At 38.7% G+C, this 13,730-nt stretch overlaps 1 protein-coding gene across 4 annotated transcripts in view; it reads left to right on the forward strand.

Annotated features, from left to right (window-relative positions):
• Positions 1–13,730, forward strand: part of LOC120563401 (copine-8-like) — a 74,338-nt gene that overhangs the window by 46,453 nt on the left and 14,155 nt on the right. For all 4 annotated transcript variants that reach the window (XM_039807559.1, XM_039807561.1, XM_039807560.1 and 1 more), the window contains 7 exons: positions 3,995–4,058; positions 5,596–5,699; positions 6,676–6,780; positions 8,284–8,325; positions 9,269–9,344; positions 12,175–12,231; positions 13,652–13,713. In XM_039807559.1, the coding sequence (XP_039663493.1) occupies positions 3,995–4,058; positions 5,596–5,699; positions 6,676–6,780; positions 8,284–8,325; positions 9,269–9,344; positions 12,175–12,231; positions 13,652–13,713 (510 nt within the window). The remainder of the gene's footprint in view (positions 1–3,994; positions 4,059–5,595; positions 5,700–6,675; positions 6,781–8,283; positions 8,326–9,268; positions 9,345–12,174; positions 12,232–13,651; positions 13,714–13,730) is intronic.

Below are 13,730 nucleotides of genomic sequence, written 5' to 3' on the forward strand. Positions count from 1 at the left end.
ACACTGTGGCCGAGGCTGCTGTACAAGGTGCCACCTGCTCATCAGATAAACATTCACACACATTCAGTGTCTTGCCCAAGGACACTTCGGCATGGAACTGCAGGGTCAGGGATCGAACCACCAACCTTCCAATTGGCAGGCGACCTCTCTACCACTTAGCCACAGCCGCCCCGTTTACTTAGTCTCTGAGATGACGTCGCCTGATATGAAACCTGATTTTAATAGTTTTGATAATGTTGTGTTGTATTGTGTTTAATCAAAAGTCCTATACAGTTGTCTGTGTTAAGACATGATTAAATAGTGAGGGTTTTTATAGAAAAATGTCAGGTAAATATGTGTTTGTATGTATGTGTTTCATACAGGTTAGTGCAGTTCAAAAAGCTTTACAGGTGACTGAAAATGTAACAATATAAAGAATAAAACAGTAAAACAATTCAAGTATAGAGATATATAATTAACATATATATAATATTATATAATAGTAGAAATAAAAAAACATGAAAACAATCAAATATACAAAAGACAATAAAAATAATAAAAACATAAGACAACTAATAAAACTATACTGTAATTACTGCATACCTAGTCTATATCCACGACGTTCCTCTTCCGGGATTGCTCTCGTGACAAAGAGTGACATCCGGCGGAATGTCCGCCAAATGTCACTCTTTTCAGACGTCCGCTTTCTTTGTGTTGTAATTCTAAACTCCGGTGGATTTCTGAGGACTATGGTTAACTGCTCCTCAGATCTCTGCAGGGTAAATCCAGACAGCTAGCTAGACTATCTGTCCAATCTGAGCTTTCTGTTGCACGACTAAAACAACTTTTGAACGTTCACATGTTCCACCAAAACAAGTTCCTTCCCGAGGCTATTTTGCAGCGGCACCGTGGCTCCGCTTGGCGCTTAGCACCGCCTAAGACGATGGTGATTGGTTTAACGAAAATTCCCAATAAACCAGAGCACATTTTTCTCCCTACCCCGGAATGCTGTGTGGACTAGCCAGACGCTCCTCTGCAGCGCTGTGGAGGAAGGTCTGGCAATGTGAGAATACTGCATAACCATCATCCCAAAAATAAAAAGGAACCCATAAAACTTTGACATTTTGTAAAGAATGCAACCTGATTTTAGAAAAAAATCACTCTATTAGCAAACTTCATCCACACCAAGAAAAGTTATTGCTCACACACAACAAATACACTTTCTGAGGGGAGACATTTTACTCTTAAACCCATCAAAGGCTCCTCATAAGACATGGCCCAAGTTCTCCAAAATAAAACAGAGAAATCTTTATTAAAGCACAACCCATAATATGGAGTGTCTTATATTATCTCAGCTCTCTTTCTCACACAGCAGAACTGCAGCATCTTTTTCAACTTACTGAAGAGAACAATTTGTTGTTGCTTTTGTTTTCCTCCTGAGGCAGCGAGCCATCAGTAGTCTGACCCTCGCCTCATCCCCTGTCCTCCAGTGTCCACTGTGTGTGTGTGTGTGTGTGTGTGTGTGTGTGTGTGCGTGTGTGTGTGCGCGTGCGTGCATGTGGAATCAATGAATGGGCCTGCTGAAGAATGACACAAGAAATATGATGTAAAAATGTGTTGATGTCGCAGAGTTATGTAATCACCTCGGCCTGCACTCATTCATTTGTTGTGTGTGTGTGTTTGTTGTGTCTGTGCATACCCGCATGTTTTATTTTTGATCCGTTTTTAGATGTGGAGATGTTTTTAGATAGTCTTTATTATTTAGTAATGCTTGTGTGTGTGTGTGTGTGTGTGTGTGTGTGTGTGTTTGTACTCCCTCCGCTGCCTCCAAGTGAAACCAAAAAAAAACACATTTTACTGTAAGTCAAAAGCATCACACTTCTGCTCAGTCGAGTGGTGGCACATCACAAAACTAAAGAGCAACAAAGACGAAAAAACAAAAAACATTATGTCACGGTTTGTGTACAATGAATCTGTATTATATATATATATATATATATATATATATATATATGAACTTTAGTGACTAAAAGGTCATTTCACAGTACAGTCTGTGTCACAGAAATCTGTCATTAACTTTGTTTAGTTGCTGCTTTTGGGTGACCCTCACTGACAAAGCTTTTGGCAGATCATGTATCCAGGTGCAATTTTAGGACTCTTTAAATCACTTTCTTACCATTGTGACTTTTACATTTTTAGTAGTAAATAGTGAACTGCTTTTCTGGAACATTGGCATTCATCCAGACTGGGAAATAGGACCACTTGCGTATCAAAGCAAACCAGACAATTAACAAGTGAAGAAATCACTATGTGTATTCACAAGTACACATCCATAAAAAAAACAGTGTTAGATTGTCTGTGTTTGTTCCTGGCTCAGTGTATCTTCTAGCGTCAAGTGTTTCTAGTTTTCTTGTTTTTTTGGATTCAGCCTTATGTTTATTAAAGCTCGCTTTTTGTCCTGCCAACCTGCCTGACTGGTCTCCTGCTTTTGGGTCCTCATTTTGAAATCTCAAACTGTGACAATTTTGAGTATGGTGCGGGTTTGTTATTTCTTCAACTTGCTGGCTTATTAATCTAGAATATGAGATATATAAGCTTTGTTACAAAGAAGATATCAATTATCAGCACACATGGGTATTGCAGTCTAAATCCCATTTCAGTGGAAACCACGTTCTGATGTATTCAGCCTCTCCCTTCACTCAACAGCCTCTCATCCGCTCCTCCGTCTTTCTGACTCTGTTCTTCCTCTTCTCTGTCCATCTCTTTCTTGTTCCCCCATCTATCAGCCACTTCCCCATCTTCCCCCTTGCTGAGCACTCTCTCTGCTCGTACAGTGAATTAATTTCACTGAATGGTTCCCCGTGCATCAAAGGACGGCGGTGAGTCTCAGGTGACGGGGGTATCAAAGCCTCGCTTCAATTTGCCATCGGTTTCTCCACATCTCTTATTGTACTGGACAGCGCTTAGCCAAATGAAATTATCTCTCCCAGTTCCTTGTTCTGCATCAGGCCCGCGGTCTGTGGCATTCATTTGGTCTATTTTTAGTGGTCAGTCTCCCTTGGCTTTATTGGCTGAATATTACGCTTCACCAGCTCAGGATGTAAACAAAGATTGCAGCTGAAATGTCACTGTTTGTGGTTACATTACGTTGATGTTCTTTTTTGAAGGTGTTAATTTAGCATAAATTAATATGTATTTAGACAATCAGGCAAATAAATGTGAGAGAGACTGAGAAGAAGATACATTTGATTCCAGGTCTGCAGGTTTTTTTTTTTGTGTGTGTTTGAGCATTTAAATGACATTTAACCGCAGAATAAGCTTATATACTCATAGAGCTTGATTATCCTTGTCATAAATACTTCTGTTTGTCTGAAACTATTATGTGTGCCTGTGGTGGATAAAATCTACATGTAGAAAAAGATAGTATTTATCAGTATTGATTTGAGAACATTAGACTCAGTCAGTACAACAAAAGTTTATCATCTAACTAATAAGCTCAAGCAGTCGTGAAGTGCATATAGATATACTGTATGTACCGTTGAATGTGTAGTAGAGCCAATGTAATTATCATATATACAGTACAGTCCAAAAATAAGCCAGTATGCACTATGTACAATGTAAAAAAGCCAATTAAATGCAGGTCAAAGTTTCCTTCTCTCACTTAGATACAGATCAGTGCATAACGAGTTTACATGAAGCACAACGTATCAGCAAACAGGGTTATAAAGTGCATATAGTTGTGTAAAAAGCAACATTTTGTTGTTAGGAGATATAAGAATGACATCAAAAACAAGTTAAAATTGAACTTTAATACAGTATAGTTTCTATATAATCTGTATCGATATTATTTTTTAGTTCTCTCTTAAACCACCTAGACAGATTTTCAGTTGTTTCAAAACATTGTCCTACCTGCAATAAGCCCATTGTTAGAGGCCTTTGGCATATTAAATGTAATGGGTATATATATATATATATATATTTATTTTTTTTTTTTTTTCTCTCTCTTTTTTTTTAGTGGGATACCGGGGAAGAAATGTGGCACCATCATAGTGAGAGCAGAAGAGCTGAGCAACTGCAGGGTAAGAGTCCGTTTGGTTCCCCTGTTGATTCATTTCAAATAAAACTTTCAGACTTGTCAGATACATTCCTCTTATTAAACTAACCTTCTGGTTCTTATATCTTCCAAAGTGACAAGCCTGACCCATCTGGTATTCCACACAGTTTAATCTAAAAACTCTGAATAACAAGGAGTCCTTTTTGGCTGAAATCACTTTTTTCAATTTCATGCAAAATGAACTCTTATATGAATACAGACACAGTGATACATTACACTCAGTTTATTAGGTTTAGCTAGATAAAACTAATGCAGTCTGATACAACACTTAACACGATAAATCCAACATTTATATATATAGCAGGGCTGTCTGTATAAGACTGCATTAGTTTTAGGTGTAACTAATAAACTGGCAAATGAGTGTATACACACAGAACATACAGTATATATAAAGTATATACTGTATGTTCTCTTAACCCTTTCCCCAACACCTATCTTTATTTCACCGCTGATACTGTATTGCTTTAAGAAAGCAACAAAGACATTATTTGAGAGACACCAGCGTCGCTATAACACCAGAAATTTCATTTCAATTAGAAAGCTAAGTGTAGTTTATAAATGTGTATTTAATTAAAAGAAAATACCACTTTGCTGTTGCAAACCAGAAGAGGCATCAAGCGCTATCACTTAACAGATAACTATGCTTCATATGAACAAGTTATGTTCACTTTAAAAGATTTATGGTAACTTTTGCTCAGAGGTTTTTGATTATGTTCGCTCTGAACGCAAGAAAATATACTTTTGTTGATGGTAGTAGTTGAAGGGGAATGCTTTTCAGTTCCAGACGCAGCCGACTGTTTGACGCTGTTGTCATGTATATTTAAATCCCTCTTTATTTCAAAGAGAAAACTAAATCACCTCAAACATTTGGACACTGTTAGAAAATCCGCTATTTCTGAAAAAGTACATTGCCACGATGGTCCCATTTTATTGTTTGGTGGTGTTTTTGCCACCTTTAGATGCATCACTTCACAAAAAAATGCTTCTAGTGAAGTAATAGCAGATTTTCTTTTTCTCATGGGTCAAAACATAAAACTTTTTGGGGGCCTTCCTTCAAAAGTTCAAGAAATTGCTTAATCAAGAACACAGGGAAATTCATTGAAAAATAGATAATTAATTCTAGATTTAAGATAATATCATGGTGTGTCAGAGTGTGGAATTAAGCCTGATAATCTTAATGTTATCTTCTAGTGTCTGTTTTGGGGCAGATGAAGTTCAAAATTTAAGCTTCCATAACTCAGTGGGTGAAAATATAATGTTTTCATTGATTTGTTTGTAGATATAATATTGTACCAGACCTACATTTAAGTGCTAATACAAAAATCTAAAAGATCGTGTTGACTTTTAAATTATTCTCCAAAATGGGTCTATTACAGAATGTATCGACAGCTAATAAACAACAGTATCTAATATTACCTGTTGGGATAGCAAGTTGTGTGTGTTGTCTTTCCTTATGACCTGAGGCTGTATTTCAATATTTTGGTTACTTTCCTCCTTTTAAGGAGTCAGTGATGCTGCAGTTTTGTGGCAACAAGCTGGATAAGAAGGACTTCTTCGGAAAATCTGATCCTTTTCTCGTCTTCTACCGCAGTAACGAAGACGGATCGTAAGTTGACAAGCAGCTTCCCTGTGGTATTTGTGGATGTCAATTTGCTGAATAAACAAAAGCAGCTATCTCACTTTCACACACACGTACACAGAATGTCTAGATGCTTGAAATGGATGAAGACTGAGCGATTTTTCATGCTCCAAAAAGCTCCCATGCAGAGGATATAAGGCCTAAACCGCCTATGTGATGTTACATAATGCTCCGTGCTGTATATGTGACTTACGCCGTCCAGACATTAACAGGACAAAGCAGCAGAATGAGGGATGAGCAGAGATAATAGGACAGAGTTGACAAGAGGAAAATAAAAGGAGAAAGGATGGATAAGATGGAGTTAAGTGAAAAATGTGTGTGAAGGTCGCACTTTCTTTGCACTGCAGATGCTTTTATTCAAGTCGACTTCAGCATTGTAGGGAAGACACATTCTCTTTTTGTGCAGCTGGGTATTTACTGATGCAGCCTAAATGTTCAGCTGCAGGGTATAACAGCAGCACGCTGCGGTTACAAAGAGCCAAACTAGGTGCCACATAAAAAAGAACAGGAAGCTGTTATTTCAGCCAAAGATCATGCTTTATAAAATACTTTTAGCATTGCACTCCCCTTAAAAACAAAAAGAGTAGGTGCACTCAGGGTTTTGTTTTCACATTGTTTTTGTTTGCTCTAGCACGCATATCTGCTCTGCAAGTCACATATCCTGGGCTCTCTTTTGGAAAAGAAGCACAAACCAAAAGGGAGAAATGTATATTTGTATATATTTTGGTTTAATGATGGTGTCCCGCCCCTAGTTTTGCATTAATTCAGCGGGAATAATGTTCCGGTTAACCGTCTTATGTAGATGAAGACCTGCCAGATGCTACTATTAACAATACATTTAAAAAACACGTTGACATTCTTTTTGACTACAAAAATGGATCACTAAATGTGATTTCAGTTAATCAGGTACCTCTGTTAACAGCTTTGTGTGTCTCACTCTCAGGTATACCATCTGCCACAAAACAGAAGTAGTGAAGAACACTCTGGATCCTGTGTGGCAGGCTTTTAAAATTCCTGTCCGGGCGCTGTGTAACGGAGACTACGACAGGTACAGCAGGAGGCCAACACAAACGTTACACTGACAGTGTTAACAGTAAGACTGATAGAAAAAAAGTAGAAAAACAAGTGGTTTTGATGTATAAATACTTGACATATACCTAGAAATAGCAGAACAGTTACCACAGTGACACCGTAAAAAAATAGGAAAATATATTTTTATTTAACTGGGTCCTAAGGGGTGCAATCAGTAAGATTTTGTCTAGTGGTAGCTTTGTTTGCAAAAATAAGACATGATGCTGCTCTTAATAGTGTTTACTTTAGCTAGTACTGACACCTTTAATTATTACAAAGTGGCTCAGGCAATGTGATGCTTAGGGCTGGGCGATATGGAGAAAATCAAATATCACGATATTTTTGGCCAAATACCTCGATATCGATACCGCAACGATATTGTAGTGTTGACTATTGGTGCTTTCACAAAATATTTACACAATGAGATTTTTGATAAATAATCATCAGTAATGTGGATATAATGACTAAGTGGGTAAAGGCAAATAATAGAACAGTTACAACAGTCTGGTAAGTTCAGAAAATGACATTACTTTACTGTAATGCAGCCTTTAAAACCAGGAAAAGACAAAACTTATGCCATATCACGATATTACGATAACCAAAATCTAAGACGATGTATAGTCTTATATCATGATATCGATATAATATTGATATATTGCCCAGCTCTAGTGATGCTACGATCTAGCATTAAAAACCTAAAGTTAGTTTCTTCTTATTAAAAGTTTCATCAGTTCCTGTATGAACTTGAAAAAAACTACCACGACAAGGCACAACGGGAGTACCACTGTACTGTGCCTGCTGTCTTAGAAACAACTTACAGCTATTCTGTAGCAAGCTAAACGTTGCTAATGTTACGCCGCATCAACACAAATTTACCGACATCCAATCGGAAGTAGGATCAGAAAACTCAGAGTTCCTCTGAAAACTCCGATAGATCTAACTTTGCTTTTAATAATGTGCCTGAAAAAGAACAAAACCACATTTTGACATGGACAAACATGGATGCCTCACTTGAACCAGAGTTTGTCGTTTAAGGTAGTTAATGGTCATGGTCTATATTGACCATGCACAGTGTTTTTAACACAACCAACTCTGCGATCATACAAACCATCTTGAGTTCTCTGATGACATAAACACTTGCAGGTCGTAAACATGGACATGAACAGCGACATAAGACTCATTGGTAATGTCATTCTCATACAGATTTAGAGCACTGGGCGGCCTATTGAGTGCTTCCTAATTATACTTTTATTTTTTTTTCATCTTTTTCTAATTCTTTTCTTATTTGCCTGGGTTACACCAGGGTATACTGATAACAACATAGAAAAAAAACTCCCGTCTCTGCGTTACGTAGGACCCCAGCCTTCCACGGACCAGTTACCAGTTTTTTTAAGCAGAAAGACTGTAAATCAGCGGTGCTAATTGGTTTTTTAATGGGATTTTCCTCCCCCTCCCTCATTCCTCTTCTCTTTCCCTACAGGAGCATTAAGGTGGAGGTGTACGACTGGGACAGAGATGGAGGGTAAGGGAAACAGTGCTTTCTTTTGTACTGTTTAGCTTGAGTGATAATGTCTGCGCTGCATTGTCTGTTATAATGCCCCATTCATCTATACAGTATTATCATTTAATTGACATCCTGCTGTGAAATAAACACCACATACATTTGCAACAAGGCCCCGGGGAAGTGTAAATGTAGTAATTACAGATGAGCTATGTATTGTGGTGACTGTATTATTTATTTATTTATTAATCCTACATGCCATTCTGAGATATAAAGATGTTTCTCCTGATGACACTGACGCTCCGCATAAATAAAAAAAGCTGCCCTGAATTTGAAATAACAAGAGCATATGTGCAAAGTAGGGAAGGACATTTGGGATAACAGTCACAGATCCCACTCCAAAATGTCAGTCCTCATACACCCTCTTGTTTTTCAGAGGAGATATACTGTAGAAACATGTCACTGTAGAGCCCTACATGTGACAACACCCCCTACTGCTTTAAATATACATTAAATATTAATACTGCTGGAACGGTCTTTTGACACATAACTTCATAGAGACAGTCGGGGAATAAAGATGGGGCAGGGGCACAGTTCACCCCTCCATTGCTAATTTCACAGGCAGTTTTTGACACTTCAAGGGCGTTTTGGCCTGAGCTCCCACAAAATTCCTGACCCCGATTCCAACCCCGCTGATTATCTCCATGAAATTATGAAATTGGTTGCTACGCCCACGCCTCTGGTAACCAAGGAGCTTGTTAGTAAAACTGATTTCTTCTGTACTTTGACAATGTGAATACACTACAAAGAAATGAATCTCCAGCAGTTATTATGGGTTCTTTGATTCTTGGTATTATGGGCCTTTTCTTAGCTTCTGTTATTCACTTTAGTGCTTCTCACTATAATGCAGAATATGTAGGTTTTTTTTCAGTGTGGTAGTGACTGTGTTCGTTTTTTTTTACAGCCACGACTTTATCGGTGACTTCAGCACCAGCTACAGAGAAATGTCCAGAAGCCAGTCGCAGTTCCATATCTATGAGGTGATATTCTTCACACACACACACACACACACACACACACACACACACACACACACACACACACACACACACACACACACACACACACACACATTCATTATCCTCTACTCCTTTCCCTTGCTCCAACCTGACCCTAATGAAATAATAACCATAAAACCCAACCCTCAGACAGCCCTTTGAAGAAGTGAGGACCAGACAAAATGTTCTCACTTTCCAGAAATGTCAAATCTCAAATTTTGTCCGTCCCAGAGGAGATCCATACGTGATGTGGGAGCATTTTATGACACAGAGCATGAGGTGAAAAACGCTATAGTTCAGCTTTAAAGGAGACACAGCCCAGATACATACCTGCAAACTAGCCGCTTTTTGGCGAAAAAAGCCGTTCTGAATGGGAAAATGTCATCCATGTGAATCGTGTAGATCCGAAGAGTTTTTATTTTTTGGGGGGGTCAGAGACCCGGTGCTAATACGGCACCAGTGCCGTAACAACCGTTAAGTACCGGAACGAATTGCGGATTTTCGGTGCCTTATTTAGGTGCCACTGAAATGCCTGCTCTTCTCTCTGATGCTCCAAAACGGACATTAGAGGCAACCTAAACATCGCCGCACAGGACGCTAGTTAACACTACACTTGGCAGCAGGTAACGTTAGCCTACCGTTAGCTAGCAGCTGGAGTAAACACGGTTAAAATGCTGACAGCTAAACGGTGTAAAAGTTTGTCTGTATTTCACTGGAGAGGAACGTATGACAGTGTGCAGCTGTCGTTGTCGGAAAAACAACCCAGATGTTGTGTTCACTTGAAACTCGCCTCACCAGCCTCATGCTGCATTCAAAGTTATTTTAAAATACCCTTTTCCCATCCAGTGGTTGTTTTTGTCGTTTAACTGGAATTTACTGGTGAAATAATGTCCCCCCGCTTTTCAAAATCCCATTTGTGCTATGTACAGTACTTTGGTCAGTGCGAGCTGTTTTTAAATGTGCTATAGAAATAACTGACTAACTTGACTTACTTACTTCAAATTTGTTTAATATTATTTAATTTATAAGTCTCACTGATTGTCCCCTATGTTAAACGACAAAGAAAGTAAGACATCTTTTTCTTATACATAGTGTAGAAATATTTTTTCTAGAAGAATTTATCATTATGATCAACTTTATTATTTCCTGGATTTTGTATCACCATAGTCCCTATAAATGTATGTAGAAATGCAGGAAATGGGATTCAAATTTTAGCTAAGCTAGACTAGAGAATATTCGGTTGTTTTGTTCTCGCTGAAGTTTGCTGGAAGTGATGTATTGTGATCCTGGTGCGTTTTATGTCAGTGAGCACTGAACTGGACTTTAAAAAATGAGCCTTTAAAATATTGTTACATTGTTTGCCAGCAACAGTCATTGTACCTCGTACGATTTCATGTGACAATTGTTTTAATGAACACTTTACTCCTGCCATTTTTGCTCCTGGTGTTCATTTCCACTGTTTTTGAAGAGGAAAATAACGGGAGTAACAGGCGAATCAGCTTTTAAAGTGACGTTTTTTCTTTTTAAATAAGCGCTGTGCGGTGGACATGAAGGTGGTTCATGTGATTTCCGTAAAGTAACTGATAAATATTTAAAGAAACTTGTGTTAAATTTTAGAACAAGTGGTAGAAATAGCGTTGAATTGTATTCCCCACCACAGCATTTTTTCCCCTACGCTGGATCTTAGGGTTCTGTCCACCTACTAAAATCCCACTTTAAACCCTGCCTCTAGCGAGTATTTAACAGGATGCTATGCCCTAGCACCAGTTCCTCAGAAGACTGATTTCTGTCTCTTCTTCTCATGCTCAGTGCAGTTCACTGACCTGGTCCATTAATTTCTATACCAGCTGTGTGTAAGCAAACCATAAATCACTGAAGGTCAAGAGTCAGTTAAGTTGCTTATGAAGCACAACCTAAATCACTTACTGCAGAGGCAGGAAGAGCAGGGCGTTCTCTCTCTAATCGTATGACCTAATGTGATATCAACTTGTCAGACTCATGTCGTCTCCTCTCGTCAAATCAGCTCTGCGCTGGGTTTTCTCCAGACTTCCTCAACCTCCTCTTTAATCCTTTCATTCTGTTTATTTGCCATGAAGGGGTTTTTTTCTCTGCAAAACTGCTGAACATTACACATCTGAGGTACAGATTGTAGGCAAACATTGAAGGAGTGTCTGTGACATTAGACCAAATATAGCTCTAGGGACTTAAACTTTAGGAAAAGTGTAAAACGCCTCAGTGCAGCTTACTGTATGTAAGTGAGGCCTGAGTGAAATACCTGTCAAAAAACAACACAAGAACTCAGAACTCTGAATATTCCCGTGATTAGGACACACATTATACAAAATAAAATTATCAAACTCAAACATCCTGTGGAAGAATTAAGGGACGTGAGCATTTTCTGAGAGATGTTTGAGGTTTCTAATGACATCAGTCTTTTGGAAGTAGTGTCTCCTGAAATAATATATTGTGAACACAGAAATTTAAGATAGCTGTGGCCGGGTTGGGTCAGTGGGTAGAGCAGGCGCGCATATATTTAGAGGTTTATGCCTCAACGCAGGGGTCAAGGGTTCAACTCTGACCTGTGACAATTTCCTGCATGTCTTCCCTCTTTCTTTCCCCTTTCTCACCTGTCCTGTCCATTAAAGGCGGAAAAAGCCCAAAAATAATCTTTAAAAACAAAAATGAAATTAAAGAAAGCTAATTCCCTACTTTATTTTAACTATGCAGCTGAATAGAGTCTGTCGATTGAACTAATAAGATGACATGAGTTAGGGATCGCTGAGACACAACAACACTTGTGATTTCTCCACAGGTGCTAAATCCAAAGAAAAAAGGGAAGAAGAAGAAAAAGTACCAAAACTCAGGAACGGTGAGTCAACAGTTTGTGCAGTTTTAAGATGTTTTTCACTTACACTTAATTGCTATTAAGAGTTTATATGATTTATTTATGAATGTATTGTTAACCTCTGCATTGAATACAATAACAACACAGTTGACAGTGATGTCAAAACGACAGCGTCAGGGAAACACAAATATAATGTATGACATCACTTTCAAACCTCAAATTTTCCCAGTTATTTCAAACACATTTTGTTTATATGTGCCTTGAGGGTTTAACTGAATTTAGGTGCCTCCACAAATACTTGTTATTATTTTTATTATATGTTTTTTCTTTATTTACATTTTTTCGTCTCATTGTCTTTCATGCTAAAGAATACCTTCATATGGGGATTTTCCTGTGCCTATAATCTTTGTCGCAACAGTGAGAAATGTTGATTTAAACTCAGATTTGGTTCCGCACACATTGTGGAGGTTGGAGCTGAAAAATCCCTACTCTCAATTTAAGGCTGTAACTGCCCGGTGACCCCTACTGTAGTCTGGTTTACCGGATGTACAGTCCTTGGATAGAGCCTGACATGGCTATCCCCTTCCTTTATCTCCGCTAAATATTTAGCAAGGGCACCGTTAGCGCCGCCTAGTAAGGTTATGATTGGTTTAAAGAAATACAAACAAGCCAGTGTTTTTTCCCCGTATCCCAGAATAGATAAGCGGTGTATCCAGAACTATCTCCGCAGCACTGACACAGCTGTGCCAATGCATGCAAAACTAGGTGACCCCAGACCTCCAGGGGCCCCAAAATTGATTACAGTTGATATTACTGCTGAAGTACAATTTCAACTGTGTCTATGGTGATGTCTATGATGTTGTCCAAATCTAGTTCTAATAGTGCCAGCTTCGAATCTGGGTTGAACATGTATGGCCTCATTCCAACAAAATTATCAACTTCATGATTGTCTTCTTCCTCTGTTTCTGAAGAAAAACTATCTTCCTCTTTATGTTTGCATCAAATTACCTCTAACTAACTGACATATCAAACCCGTGGCCAGTTAGTATTCCAGGGTAGGAGTACTGGTTGGTTTCTGGGTCTTTGTTCAAAAATGTATGAAACTTTCCTCTACACAGTATAGTTTGCCGTGGGCCCAACAGCAGGTTTTTGCCTCTGGGCCTAGACAGTTTATCCCGGCCATGCTAAACAGGATTTGCTTGCAAGCGCTGAATCCAGAATCATTAGATTTGTGTAACGCGAACTTAGCCTCATAGACGTGCTTATGTTTGAGTGAGTTAATCAAGCTAAGCAAGCGGGCACCTGCTTTTACCACCACAACATGACACAATTAGGAATGTATGATCATTGGTTTAATCTGAGAATCCGGAGCTACATTAACAGTGTCTGTTCATACTGTAAGAAGTGATTCTCGTCTTATTCCTCCGCTTTTCCTGACTGGCAGGTCACCCTCCTGTCCTGCCTGGTGGACACTGAGCTGTCCTTCCTGGACTACATCCGAGGCGGGTAAGTTCACAATATAT

Source organism: Perca fluviatilis, chromosome 8 (genome assembly GCF_010015445.1).
Source record: "Perca fluviatilis chromosome 8, GENO_Pfluv_1.0, whole genome shotgun sequence".
Lineage (NCBI taxonomy): Eukaryota > Metazoa > Chordata > Actinopteri > Perciformes > Percidae > Perca > Perca fluviatilis.